The sequence below is a fragment of the Olea europaea genome, chromosome 11 (genome assembly GCF_002742605.1).
Source record: "Olea europaea var. sylvestris chromosome 11, O_europaea_v1, whole genome shotgun sequence".
Lineage (NCBI taxonomy): Eukaryota > Viridiplantae > Streptophyta > Magnoliopsida > Lamiales > Oleaceae > Olea > Olea europaea.
This window is the reverse complement of record NC_036247.1, coordinates 13,364,259-13,378,262: the sequence shown is the minus strand read 5'-3', so window position 1 is coordinate 13,378,262 and position 14,004 is coordinate 13,364,259. Positions and strand designations below refer to the sequence as shown.

The 14,004-nt window shown below is 33.8% G+C and overlaps 2 protein-coding genes across 5 annotated transcripts; one reads left to right on the top strand and one right to left on the bottom strand.

Annotated features, from left to right (window-relative positions):
* The first annotated feature begins 1,218 nt into the window (after positions 1-1,218).
* On the top strand, positions 1,219-10,499 carry LOC111403471 (integrin-linked protein kinase 1-like). Of its 4 annotated transcripts, XM_023031986.1 has the most exons (14): positions 1,219-1,873; positions 3,507-3,581; positions 3,667-3,771; positions 4,172-4,257; positions 6,146-6,266; positions 6,872-6,951; positions 7,152-7,214; positions 7,334-7,452; positions 7,653-7,738; positions 8,364-8,427; positions 8,657-8,714; positions 9,503-9,634; positions 9,915-9,959; positions 10,293-10,499. In XM_023031986.1, the coding sequence occupies exons 1-13, from the start codon at positions 1,451-1,453 to the stop codon at positions 9,919-9,921; spliced, it is 1,419 nt and encodes a 472-aa protein (XP_022887754.1). In that variant the 5' UTR covers positions 1,219-1,450; the 3' UTR covers positions 9,922-9,959; positions 10,293-10,499. The 4 variants fall into 4 exon arrangements, with proteins under 4 accessions (XP_022887754.1, XP_022887755.1, XP_022887751.1 ...); XM_023031987.1 differs by lacking the exon at positions 8,657-8,714 and having other exon boundaries at positions 8,364-8,485; XM_023031983.1 differs by lacking the exon at positions 10,293-10,499 and having other exon boundaries at positions 9,915-10,184.
* A 1,825-nt stretch (positions 10,500-12,324) lies between these two features.
* On the bottom strand, positions 12,325-13,990 carry LOC111403470 (probable transcription factor PosF21). Its single transcript, XM_023031982.1, has 2 exons — positions 13,480-13,990; positions 12,325-12,845 (listed from the first exon to the last, which is right to left on the bottom strand). The coding sequence occupies exons 1-2, from the start codon at positions 13,604-13,606 to the stop codon at positions 12,553-12,555; spliced, it is 420 nt and encodes a 139-aa protein (XP_022887750.1). The 5' UTR covers positions 13,607-13,990; the 3' UTR covers positions 12,325-12,552.
* Between the last annotated feature and the right edge of the window lie 14 nt (positions 13,991-14,004).

Genomic DNA, 14,004 nt, shown 5'->3' with positions numbered 1-14,004 from the left:
CCACACACATTACGTTGTTAGCCAATTGAACAATAAATCCTCTACACTTATTTTTCCATCGATTCTCACATACTTTCCAAAGCATTGTACATTTGACTTTGTTTTCACAATAATCTGACCATATTACTTGGATTAATCAAATATTAGCACTCTTATGGGACATCAAATCAAATAGATTAAAAACAATTACCACATACCTTAACTGAGATAATTTCAATTCATTCTAAACAAGTCCGTACACATAAAGTGGGATATATATGGACGTAAGAGTACATATAAAGTTGCGGTCCGAATTATCGTTGGATGGCGGAGTTTGGGGAACAATAGGGAGCTTGGGAAACTTGGTTATTTTTGGTTAATCTAACAATTTTAAATTCAAGTAATATTTGATTTCTTTTCTCCATTTAAGATTTTGCCTCCCCGTCTGTTTCCCAATATTTTCTCATAAAATAAAAAAATATGATCGTTATTCATCATATTAAATCATCATATTTAACTTTATATATCTTATGTGGGATCCGTAATAACTATATTTTTCATTCTCATTTTTATATTAACGTGTACCAAACGAGACATTTGTCTCATTAGGGAATTGGAACAAGGACGGTCTTGTCAATATTCACTCGAGTTTTATTCTTCATTTAAAATTGGACCGCATATTAAGGAGCCTAATGGATAAGAGACAGGATCTAGCCCCCACTTTTATCCCTACTTTTTTAAAGTATGTTTGTCTCATTACGGGAGAAATTATAAGGGTATGTTTCATTACATTTATTTTTCATGAAAAATATTAATTTTTCACCCAAATTCCTACTTTAATTGTTTGGTTTCTAATTTTTTTCATGGAAAATATTTTTCAACTTTTGAAAATATGCGTATTTTTCCTTATTTTTAAGGAAAAAAATTTTCTTAGGTAGATGTGGTTTTTACTTTGTACAAAAGAAGGAAAATATTTTTTTTTCTAAATGATATTTTCTATCTCAATCAAATACACTCTATAGTTTTGAATAATATGTTTTTGAGAATATGTGATTAAAATTTGAATTTTTTTTTATTAATTTATGTATAAAATATTTTATTGTGTGAATGTATAATACAGAATGTTACTATAGTAAATAATTTAATTTGTTAAAGAATGCCAAACAGGCCTCACAGAATGCAAAGGATTTCTTTCCACAAAATAACAAACTGTAGTAACGTCTTTTCCGGGCCATGTGTGGAATAAAATATACAAACAATTTCCCAATCTCTATCTACTTTTCTCAGTCACTCAGATCCATTCCTCTCCTCGCCGTCGAGAGCTCCTTCCCAGCTCTCGATAACAATCCGAGGATTATCAATCGTATTACGTTGTACGGAAAATGGGTATTCTTTCATCATTCAATAGAGCCAGCCCCGGAAAAATCGCGTGAAGGATTTGTTCTAGAACTGAAAGAATTTACTAACTGACATGGATACTGCCGCCCAATTAAAGCGCGGGATTTCGCGCCAATTGTCAACAGGATCGTTCAAGAAGAGCGGAAAATTCAGTTTCCAGAGGCAGATTTCAATGGACCCTAAGCGGAATAATTTCCGGTTTAGCTTCGGTAGGCAATCATCCATGGATCCAATTAGGAGAGGCCCATTGGCAGAGGATGATGGATTGACGGTTCCAGAGAATTTGGATTCCACGATGCAGTTGCTGTCAATGGCATGCAAAGGTGACGTCAAGGGTGTGCAGGATTTGCTTGATGAAGGAATTGATGTCAATAGCATTGATTTGGACGGGAGGACTGCTTTGCACATTGCAGCCTGCGAGGGGCATGTTGAGGTTGTCAAGCTTTTGTTGAGTAGGAGGGCGAATATTGATGCCCACGATCGATGGGGCAGCACGGTAGATTTATTTTATTGTTATTAGTCTAATTTTGGTTTATTTGGTTCATCCATTTTGCTTCTTGTAATGTGCATTTGTGTGCTAACTTTGTGAGTTCGTTCCCCTTTTTTTTTGCTCTGTTGAGGACATTATATTGAACAGAATGGGGGCAGCAGTCAATGCTGGATTTTTTTAATGTTGGTATTGTTGATTCCTTTGGTTTTGATCTGTTCAGGATATTTTTTTTATATTGATTAATATTGTGAAATTTTGATGTGATTTAGTCTTGAAAGTCCATTTTTTGTTACATTTGGCTCCTTAATTATGCAGGGATACTATGTTTCTATATGCCTGTTAGTGTATATTCCTATTGTTTTTCTTGTTCTTATCAAAGAAGAATCGTATTTCCTTGTGGTTTTGAGATGTAACATGTTTATGTGTTATGGCTGAGCAATATGTTTACACTTGGTGTAATAATATAGTTTTGAAATGTGAAAAAACTGAAATTTCAATTAAACTGAAGAAATAATTTCAAGTGTTGATTTCTATTGACCAATCTTGGGATTTATTTAAATATCCAGAAACAATGGCGATGATGGAAACTCATAATCCACCTTAAAACACCATATGAATGATTTACCATCTTATTCCTAACTAAGGAAGTTGCCAAACACCTAACATAAGGATTGGTTAGAGTTGGCAATCACGGATTGTTATTGAAACAAAATGAAGATTTGGAAAATGGGTCCTTGGAGAAATTGGCTTCAACCTAATCATCAAGTCATGTGCTTCTATTTGTTAATCATATGTAAACTTGTCGTTTCTGCTTTGCTTTTGCGATAAGGATGATATGGCCGAGGACATAAATCTATAAAGTTTCTTGTATTTGATCCCTTAAATTTCTGGATTGTTCCTTCAGAAAAGGGGAAAGTGGGGCTTGGAAGTGTTTTGTGGATGAAAAAGTAGTATATCTGAGCCTTTGCCATGAAAACAAAGAGATTTTAAATCCACTCAAATGAGTTTAAAAGAAAACCTGCAACCTGGGCCATATATCTGCATAGATCTTGTTTTTCTTTTCATTTCAAGTAGGTCTTCACTGATTGAATTAAAAAAACAACATAAAACAATCTATATGAAACTACCTGGAGGCACTCATTCTTGGGCTAGGTTAGTGAACCTTTTGCACTTTTCCAAAGGACCCCATGTTCTGCTTGGCGGTGACTCGTAAGCCAGACTTTATGTTTTCTTTTGTCTAAAGGGTTACTCTCCTCTTCACATGCTGTAATTTCACATTTGTCAGTTGTAATGACTTCAGGATTAATATATGCTCATGAACATAATTTTAGGAAGTCTGTCAATTCAAAATTTAGGCAATTGAAAAATGGAGTATTGTCACTCCTCAAATCTCCTAGTGGACAAAGTTGGTATCGATGGCTGTTGTAATGGACACTAGTTTATAAACCATATACACCATGCATGATACATGTATCTGCTGGATGATGGACGTGAAGGACTAAGAAAGGTCCTAAGTGTAATGTTTCTTGCTTCCTCTTGTTATTGGGCTGTCAAACCAGTCCCCATCTTTCAAACTCTTGTCATTTTCTTCGTTGTCTTGCACATATGTCTTCGTGTAAAAGTTAATTCATTGTGACAGGCTGCTGCTGATGCAAAGTATTATGGAAATGTTGAAGTTTACAATATTTTGAAGGCCCGAGGGGCTAAAGTTCCTGTAAGTGTGAACATGATCCTCGTTTAGGTTGGGAAGCTTCTTTCTTCTTTCATGACACTCATAGAAGTGTATGCTATGTTCCTAGAAAACCAGAAAGACGCCAATGGTGGTTGCAAATCCTCGTGAAGTTCCAGAATATGAGCTCAGTCCACTTGACATTCAAATCCGGAAAAGCGATGGCATCTCTAAGGTGTGATCTATTTCCTCTTATCTACATATATTTCTTTTTGATGGAAAAACTTTTGAGAGAAATTTCATTTGCTTCTACAAATGCCTTAATCTATTCCTTGCTAAATTCATTTGTTCAAGTTTTCAATTCTAATATGTTATAATGAAACTTTTTACTGCTGAAAGTCAGCTTTGCAATTGTCATTTATATCATTGAAAAGAGACTATGATATCCACAGATTTGCATTTTTATTGTTATATCCACAGATTTGCATTTTTATTGTTACCTTCGCTTCTAATTAATTAGACTGGAATCTGTCTAATATCCATGCCACCCCTGTTACTGTTGTTACTCTCGTAGTGCCCCATCAATTCAACTATGACATTTATATTATTCATTTATTTTTGATAACTTTGGCCAGGGATCATATCAAGTCGCTAAATGGAATGGCACAAAAGTTTCTGTTAAGATACTTGACAAGGAAAGCTATTCAGACCCTGAAAGCATGTATATTCTGAATACCTTCTCTTCAGCTCTTTGTTTGCTGAGAATTCTGAAACAGATTGTTACTTTATGCTTTTATCGTAAATACCAACTGATTAGGTTTGGAGCTTATAAATTAACGTGCGAATAAGATGTTTATGGAGAAAATCTAAAAGAACCATGACTATATTGCATTATTAAATTCTAGCATGCTGCTTAAGTTCTAAAGTCCCCCCTTTGCCTCCAACAACATGCACTTATTACATCAGTGCTAATACGAATAATTTTGGACCTACCAGTTCCGAGAAATCATACATGACTAGTTTTGATTGCAACAGGGGGAGAGTCGGAAGGGGTTAAAAAAATTAGGCTGGGCAAATGTTTATTGAAAAAGAATGTTTCCACGTATTTAAAAATAATAATAAAAAATAAAATAAAATAAAAAATTGCTATTTCAAATTAGTTTTTCCAAGTAAAATTTCTCTCTCCCCCCCCCCCCCCCCCCCCCCCCCCCCCCCCTCTCCCCCCCCCCCCCCCTTCCAACACACCCTTTTGCGTCTAATTGCAGCATTGCGTCCTATGTCATTCTTGTGAGCTCGACATAAGTAATGTACTTTGTCTAATTGTTAGGTGAAAAACCTTTCCATTATCGATTCCTAGAGTGAATTTTAGTTGAATATTATTCATCTTTGTAGAATGGACTCTTCAACTAGGGTAGAGTGTCCTGTGTCTATATCAGAGACGTGTTGAATACGACACTCTTCGGACACTCTGTCATGGTCATTTTTCCTTTTTATCAAAAATAATATATTTTTTTAACTCAAAATTATTATTAAATCACAAATAGGCATTTCTATTTAAAAGATTTCAATAAGAAAAATTAATAACAAGTATAAAACTAAATTTATACTATATAAATGAAGAATTTTAGAGAATTTAATCAATGTTTTGAAGAAGTGTCGTGTCAGGATTTTTTTGAAAAATCGCGTTTCGGCGTGTCTGACACGTGTCTATGTCAATGCTTCATAGTTAATCATTCTATCGGGTTATGTTTGTATAAAAGATATGAAAAATTGATCTATCTTTTTGGAAAAATTCTATGTTATTGCTCGCAAGAACTCAGATTTTCCAAAATCTGTTTCCATTAGTCTATATTTCTGTGTCAATAGCTGTGCATAATGATAGTCCACCGTAGTTATTGATTTCATGGGAATGCATTATCTTTATTATTGGTCTCACAACACCTGAAAGTTAACTCTAAGTCTGTGGTGATAATGAACAAGTCTAACAGCTTATAGAAACTAATTATTTGTGGAACACTGGATTGCAAAGAATATTAGCTTGAATTTGACCGTCCATATTTCAATTATTAATATCAATATGAAATTACATACTAAAATTAGAGTCAGCATAATGCAACGTGCATTTGAATATAAAACTCTCAATATTCACTGATGTATGTAGTGATAAATCCCTAGTCAAGTACATCAAAGGCTCTCGTACCTTTTCCATTTTAGGTACTTGACTTATAATTATAGAATTTGCTTGCTTATAATCAAGTATTTTTCAGAAACTCTAGTGTGAAACTTACCAATGGTTCTGACAAAGAGATAAATTTAAATTTGAGATTTTATTTAGAATATCTGGGTCCTTACAAATCAGAGTGCGGTTAATTAGTAAATTGAAAAGGAGTAAGGTATTTCCAAGTCCCATGCCATTGTAATAATTAATAACACATGTTTTTCTTCTTAAGCAGTTTCTTCTTGATTCCTGTGTAATTCCTGGAGCTGTAAAGTTTGATTTTGTCTTTTGGGATTGTCATGCTAACACATTTCTCAATTACTAGTTTTTGGGTTTGTTTAAGTTTATGGTTTACACATTCTGTATATCTTTTATATGCGTTATGTTGCAGAAATGCTTTCCAGCATGAGTTGACTTTGTTAGAAAAGGTCCGACATCCTAATGTGGTTCAGTTTATTGGTGCTGTCACCCAGAAAATGCCTATGATGATTGTTTTGGAGTATCATTCAAAGGTAATCATCTCTCTCTACATGTGTATATATACACCCCACGGCCACAGGCATGCTCTTATTCTTCTTATTTGGCAAAGCGTGGATATGCATGTGTTTGTGCAAGTTGTAATTGGTTTATGTGGCTAAATTTGTTAAATTTATGGCAAATGCTGACAATCAATCAATTCATGGGAATAAATTTCCAGATTGTCCACTTTTCTTACTTTTCTTTTTGTTTATTCTCTTTTGAAGTTTCTGAGTCGAATATGAAGTGGATTGGTTTCTAGTATCTAATTATTCTTAGCCTGAATTTTTTCTTTGCAATGGTGTTGATTAACCTGAGCATTGAATAGATGTGGCTAAATTTGTTAAATTTATGGCAAATGCTGACAATCAATCAATTCATGGGAATAAATTTCCAGATTGTCCACTTTTCTTACTTTTCTTTTTGTTTATTCTCTTTTGAAGTTTCTGAGTCGAATATGAAGTGGATTGGTTTCTAGTATCTAATTATTCTTAGCCTGAATTTTTTCTTTGCAATGGTGTTGATTAACCTAGCATTGAATAAACTATAAATTCCATATTTGTTTGGCTTTGCTTTGCTCATATATGTTATTAATCTTCAGGGTGACCTAGGTAGCTATCTTCAAAAGAAAGGACGGCTATCTCCATCTAAAGCATTAAGATTTGCTCTTGAAATTGCCAGGTAATATGGTTTTGAAAAAATATATGGAAAATATAAGAAGTTGAATTGCTGTTTATTTTTCATTATTTGCATATGATCCTCCTTTTTTCTTCTTCTGCTGCTGCTTCTTTCTTCTGTTTAGTGTTTGTGTGTTGTTGGGTGCGGGCTGATTCTGTCTAGTTTGTATTCTGATGGTTCGGGCAATTTAACCACCTTGACAGGGGCATGAATTATCTTCATGAATGCAAACCAGACCCAGTTATTCATTGTGATTTAAAGCCAAAGTAAGGAAACTAAATGCTTAAGTTGGTTCTTTTATATAGAAAAAATATATATATATTCTTGAATTCGACTTTATGATTGCTTGCACTTTTTAATATTTGAAGTCTTGGTAAGGTGCCAGAAATATTTTGCTGGATTGTGGAGGGCAGTTGAAGGTTGCTGGATTTGGTGTGCTTAGATTATCCAAAGTTTCAGAGGACAAATTTAAACTGGAGCGTCCTGAAGCCATAGATCGTACAAGTAAGACATGTACACAAAATACTTGTGTAGCATCATACATTTGAGGAGTTCCTTTATATAGTTTGAAGATAAGATATGATATAATTATCGGGCATATGCTAGAGGAATCTGGTTGAATTTACATTTTTCCATCCACTGCTGGAAGAGATTTGGTCCCGAACTGCTGTTTGACCCCAAATTTTTTTCCTTGCTAAATGTAGGTTTGTATGTGGCAACTGAGATTTTTAAAGATGAAATATTTGATAGAAGTGTGGATGTGTACTCTTTTGGTCTTTTACTTTATGAGGTAATATTTTTCATCCTTATAATTTTGTTTGACTATGGAGAAAATTATAATGCAAGCAAGTATATTTCCCTGTCCATAACTTCTCCTGCATTATTATTTTATCAAATATTTCTAAATCTTTTTGAGATGATTTTTCTTTTTCAAATGGTTTACTCTCTCATGTTTGCTTTACTATGTAAAAGAAGCATGTTGATTATTCAACTCTCTTTAGTAAGAAACTCTATAATATACTTTAAGAATGTTATGGAGAATCTTTGTATTCCACTGCAAAAGATAACCCATAGGTCTATTTTTCCTCCTCACTTCACTCCTTTAGATCCGTATTTCTAAATCTTTTTGAGATGATTTTTCTTTTTCAAATGGTTTACTCTCTCATGTTTGCTTTACTATGTAAAAGAAGCATGTTGATTATTCAACTCTCTTTAGTAAGAAACTCTATAATATACTTTAAGAATGTTATGGAGAATCTTTGTACTCCACTGCAAAAGATAACCCGTAAGTCTATTTTTCCTCCTCACTTCCCCCAGTACTCCTTTAGATCCATCATGATACCATTGATTTACAATTTCGCAAGATGTATGATCAACTTCCTGTGTTATGCATATGTCTGTATATATTGATTCAGATGGTGGAGGGCGTGCCACCATTTTCAAAGTCTCCTGAAGAAATTGCTAAGTTGATGACCTTAGATGATAAGAGACTGGCCCTAAAGATGAAATCTAAATCTTTCCCTCCTGATTTAAAAAAGTAAGTCATTCTTTTCTTTTCTTTTTCTTCCAAATTTATCTGTATTTGCTTTCCTTTTTCCTTGTTCAGTTTCTCCATTTTAATCACCGTTGAGATGCAGTGATGTAAATCTCGTGGCAAATTTCTGTGCTTGTTTTTACCTTTTGTTTTGTATACTGTAATTCTCTCTAGATGATAAGAGACTGGCCCTAAAGATGAAATCTAAATCTTTCCCTCCTGATTTAAAAAAGTAAGTCATTCTTTTCTTTTCTTTTTCTTCCAAATTTATCTGTATTTGCTTTCCTTTTTCCTTGTTCAGTTTCTCCATTTTAATCACCGTTGAGATGCAGTGATGTAAATCTCGTGGCAAATTTCTGTGCTTGTTTTTACCTTTGTTTTGTGTACTGTAATTCTCTCTTCTATATAAAATTATGCTTCTATATCAGAAAAGATGTTAAGCGAATCATGCTTTAAGTTTGAAGATTTTTCTCCAGTTACGGTTTCGTGAGATAATTTACTTTTTCAATCTGCATGTGGTCTTTAGGTATATTTCAGTAGAAGTGACTGAATTCTGGATAGTGAACTGTATTTTACTCAAATTGGAATTGTTTATCTCCAGGAGGTTTTCAGTAATAAGATAACTGATATTTTAAATGTTCAATATACTTTGTTACTATAACTACTTTATTTCCCTTCTTCACCTTTCCCAAACAAAGTATTCTTTTTTTCTTTTTTCTTTTTTTTTTTGCTCTATGGTTTTGATTGACTTTATAGCTTTAGTAACTGTAGAAGTGACTGAATTCTGGATAGTGAACTGTATTTTACTCAAATTGGAATTGTTTATCTCCAGGAGGTTTTCAGTAATAAGATAACTGATATTTTAAATGTTCAATATACTTTGTTACTATAACTACTTTATCTCCCTTCTTCACCTTTCCCAAACAAAGTATTCTTTTTTTTTTTTTGCTCTATGGTTTTGATTGACTTTATAGCTTTAGTAACTTTTTTTCCCCCTGATTACTTGTGCTACATACCTAGGTTGATCGAAGAATGTTGCCATCCGGATTGTGTTGGACGTCCAACATTTTCAGAGATCATTGTCCGTTTGGAAAAAGTTGTTGTGAAATGCTCCAAACATGGATGGTGGAAAGATGCTTTCAAGCTCCCTTGGTATGCCTCTGTAAAAAATTTTCTCCTGTTATGTCTTTCTTCAGTGAAGGACAGCATTTGCTGATATAAATCACCTTTTGCCGTAATGTTACGTGGGGTGAATCTTGTAAGAATTTTAGTGAATTTTGATGATTCTATAAAAATTGGTACAGAATCTTTAGATTTATGGACCGAAGGTGGAAAATTAAAGTTTTATTCTCATATATAATGCAGTATATAGTCATATTTCTGTTATTTTCAGCTTTCGGTGCAATTATATGAAATATTGACGTTTGTGCAGGAAATGAAAGATGCAGTCAAGAGAAGACATGCATGTTAACAACTTGTGAGTCAGATCTTAAAGTATACTGTGGTCTACCTGTGAATAGAATGAGATTGGTTCTTATAAGTGTGTACCTGTTGAAAATTCACTTTTATGCCTCGGACTTGTACTTTGGTAATATCATATGATTGTGAAACAAGTGGGACATTGTAAAAAAGCTCTCTCTCTCTCTCTCTCTCACATTGTTACATTTGTTAATTTTATAGTAGTAATTTTTATCTTTCTTTCTGATTCTATCTGTATAGTTACATTTGTATAGACCTAATAGATGTCACCTTCATCAGAAATTGTCTCGATATCGATGAGATTGCTGATGGTTGTGGCTTGCATTTGTAGGGATAACTGGTGGAAAGAGGGGTGATTACTAGTGTCACACCTTCGAATGCCTTTGGTGATTAGGCTTTTGCATAATTCTAGCCTTGCAGAGGAAAAGGGAGTGCTAGAGTATTGTGAGTTTTGTTTGGCATCATTTTTATTCACACATTTTGTAGAATTCGTAACTATCCATAATTATTACCCACTTATTAATTGTACATTCTATAAGACTCGCGAAATCTGCTCCACAAGTTTTGCTTAAATTATAATCTCAGCCTTGCCAAACATATGCATTATGTACTCAAAACACATACAATTTTGCATGGTCTTACCAAATACGCCCTTATTTGGTGAATATTAAAATCAGATTTTAATAAATGTTGATGAAATATATAGTTGAAAAGTTGTGTGTCCTATTAAATACATGGTCAAAATTAATTGTTAATTTTGACTCTATTATATATAACATTACTATTGACGAATCACATATGAACCCATTACATGGATTATGTTAGAAAACCAACGAACTGTACCTATCCATGCCCGACAAGATTGTTGTTATTGTGCGCATCGAATGTGGGCATCATATGCGAGTATTCGAATTGTATCGTACTCAAAAAGTCTCCTGTGTGAGCTTAAATTGAGCTTGCTGATCTTATGGGCGGAAGGCTCGTCTGGAAGTTCTTGCACCATGGGTGTCGCATAGTCCGTCTGACTTCTAAATTTTATTGATAATATGATACTCCTTCCGTCCTATTCATATAAACTAAATTTCCTTATTTCCTTGTTTCAATTGTGTAGTCATGTCTTTTTATTGCGTATGTTTTGTTTTGTTTTGTTCGTTTACTAAATATACCCTTATTTAATTTGTCTAATTATAACCAATTTTTCCCGCTTAATCTTGAAATTGTACAAATATAAATAAAAGAAAATCAAGAAAGTTGGCAAAAATTGTTTTTTCAATAACATTGAATAAGATTTTTTTTAATCCGTGTAAAAAACAAAGTCAGCCCATATAAATAGGACGGAGGGAGTAATAAATAAGGAATAGATAGATCATTTTATATCTGTGGCAAAAATAGTACACTTTTACTAAAATAGTGCTTAAAAGTTATAGAACAATTAACAGAACGCGGTAAACAAGATGCAAAAAGATACATTGGTGAAGCAAAAAATTAATATAATTCTATGCAATATAAGACATTAATATCGATTCGATCATAATAAAGTCTTATCTATGTAATCGTTAAAAATTTGTGAATAAATCTTCTCAAACAGAGCCCCCACCAAAATAGGGCCTATGTGGCCCTGTTTATATAGAATTGCTCAAAATATGTCTATATGTCCTTGTTTGGGTTCCATTTTCCAAAAAATGGATTTTTTTCAAAATTCATTTTCAATCGTACATTATTTTGTAAAATAATGTTACACATAAATCTTAAATTTTTTCTTACTTTTTAACCGTACATTCTTTAAAAAATTATTATTTCAAAATACATTTTTGTTCAAAATCTCATTTTTATAAAGACCAAACAAGGGCTATATAAACGAGGAAAAGTTTGGATCAAGAAAAAAATTAAAATAAAATACTAATAGGTATTTATTTATAATAAATTTACGCTTTAAATTAATATATGTACAAACAATTTTGAAAATGAAAAATTGATTTTTCCATTACACCATTAACAAATTTTAGGCCATGTTACTTTATGAAATAATTCTATAATAAATTTTATTTAAATTTTTGTAAGAAATAATGACAAATATGGACCCATGAGACGAGTCAACTCGTGTTAGGGACCGAGTAAAGCCCGTGGGTTGACAAGCCGAGTAACAACCCTAGCTGGATGAGTTGAGTCCTGCTCATATCCACATTCAACACATCCATTTTCTTACCTTCTTTATTCACACAGTTTTATGTGCTTTTGTTGTATGTATCTCATTCTCTCTCTCTTCATCCACCAAAACCCTTGTGAGGTGTGATTTGGCTACTCGACTCTCCCAAAATCTTTTCAATTCTCAAAATTTCAGGTAAAAGGCAGACACGATGGTGGAAAATAGTGTCCAATGGAAGACCCATACTCAACAGAACAATATTTGGATAATAATCTTTGCAATTCAACAAACTAAACTTCAACAGAATCCACATAGAGCCATGTTAAAGTTTGATGCATGTAAGCATACTAACCAAAAGCACAAAACCCAATCAAAACTACAACCAACAAGATTCTGGACCAACTAATAACCATCCAACAGCCAGCTCATCTACCAGTTCCAGATTCTAATCCTCTGGTGATGTGCCTGAAGTAGCATTGTCTTTTTGAATGGAAGATGGCCCCAAACCTCTTAGATTCAAGTTTCTGGCTTGAGCCTGTGGCTGCATTGAATATTGTTGCTGCCCATTCTGAGAATGTATATGGAGCTGTTGAAATTGTTGAACAGTTAACAATGTAGCCATATCGTCATGGTCGGGATGCTGGCTGGCTCCATAAGATGCAGGAAGATTCATCATAGGTCCACTATTTTGAATTGTTTGACCCATCTGCACTTCCGGATGCTGGACCTCTTCCTTTACTGCTTCATCCAATGGTGTGTTTTTAAGAAGAAAATAAGGGTGGAAAACATCATTTAGCAGTTTTTATGGAGTCTACCAGGGAAAAATAAATAAAAAATAAAACAAAACAAAATCAACGTTCTCGAGAAAGGCTAAGAATTGAATTCCGTTGCATTCAATGCATTGACGAAGTACAAATCGTTCACCTATTGAATGACTTCAATATCACTTCGAAGGATGATGCCCTAGTAAATAATCTAAAACCTACCTTTGAGTAAGTTGGCCAACTATAAAATCATGTCTGCATGTTTGTATTTTAAACACAGGATGTTCGAAATCACATTGTTCTTTACTTGCAGCCCAGTTTCGAAAGCTGCAGTAGGCATCACCAACACTCATTGGATATCTACTTTTAGGAACAATTTAAAAAGTTCAAATGAGAGAGTCGTCAAAAGTGTGAAAGTTGAAACAGCCTAGTTCTACACTCTGAAGTCAGTGTCATCTCAAGTCTGAACCTTTTACTTTCAATTTTTCTTCCATTCCTTTTTTCTTTTTTTAATTTATTTTGGGAGAAGCCAAAGAGTGGTGAAGAAGATGATAAGGAAGAATGGAACCAAAACCATCCTGCAAAGATAGCTAAGGATAGACTGTTACCGTCTATTAAGTGCACTTGTCGTTCCAATGTTTGCAACTCCAATTTCAGTTCACTGTTTTGAGCAGTAAGGTCACCTGTATCTTTCTGTTTGGGAGAAGCAAAGAATAGGTAATTACATAACATCATTCTTGTATTTATAAATAGAGTGCATAATAATAGTGAATTGAAAGGGGAGAAATGCAAGTAGTAGAAAAATCAGTTCTTGAGGCCAAGCACTATGACCTATAAACTACATCTTTTCCCTTATTGGTATGCCTTATTATTGTATTTTTTTCCTCCTATAAAACATCAAGTGCTATCTATAACATGGGAGGGAGGGAAAAACAACCGCTCACTACCAGAGTATATGACAACCTCCTGGTAGCAGAGTCCTAGACTCCTGGAGGATAAAAATGCCGTTCTAAATCAGTCAAGGACCAATAGAGGAGGTAGTTTTCGTTTCCTTTTTCTTTCTTTCATGTCCTGTTAGTTTTTTGGTCTGTTTGCATGTGCCTGCATGGGGGGGGGGGGGGGGGGAAGGGGGG

Coding starts and splice junctions, on each gene's coding strand:
- LOC111403470 (XM_023031982.1), bottom strand. CDS start 13,606: ATGATGTTATGTAATTACCTATTCTTTGCTTCTCCCAAACAGAAAGAT. Junction 12,846..13,479: donor ACAAGTGCACTTAATAGACG/GTAACAGTCTAT, acceptor TGGATGAAGCAG/TAAAGGAAGAGGTCCAGCAT.
- LOC111403471 (XM_023031986.1), top strand. CDS start 1,451: ATGGATACTGCCGCCCAATTAAAGCGCGGGATTTCGCGCCAATTGTCA. Junction 1,874..3,506: donor ACGATCGATGGGGCAGCACG/GTAGATTTATTT, acceptor TCATTGTGACAG/GCTGCTGCTGATGCAAAGTA. Junction 6,267..6,871: donor TTTTGGAGTATCATTCAAAG/GTAATCATCTCT, acceptor ATTAATCTTCAG/GGTGACCTAGGTAGCTATCT.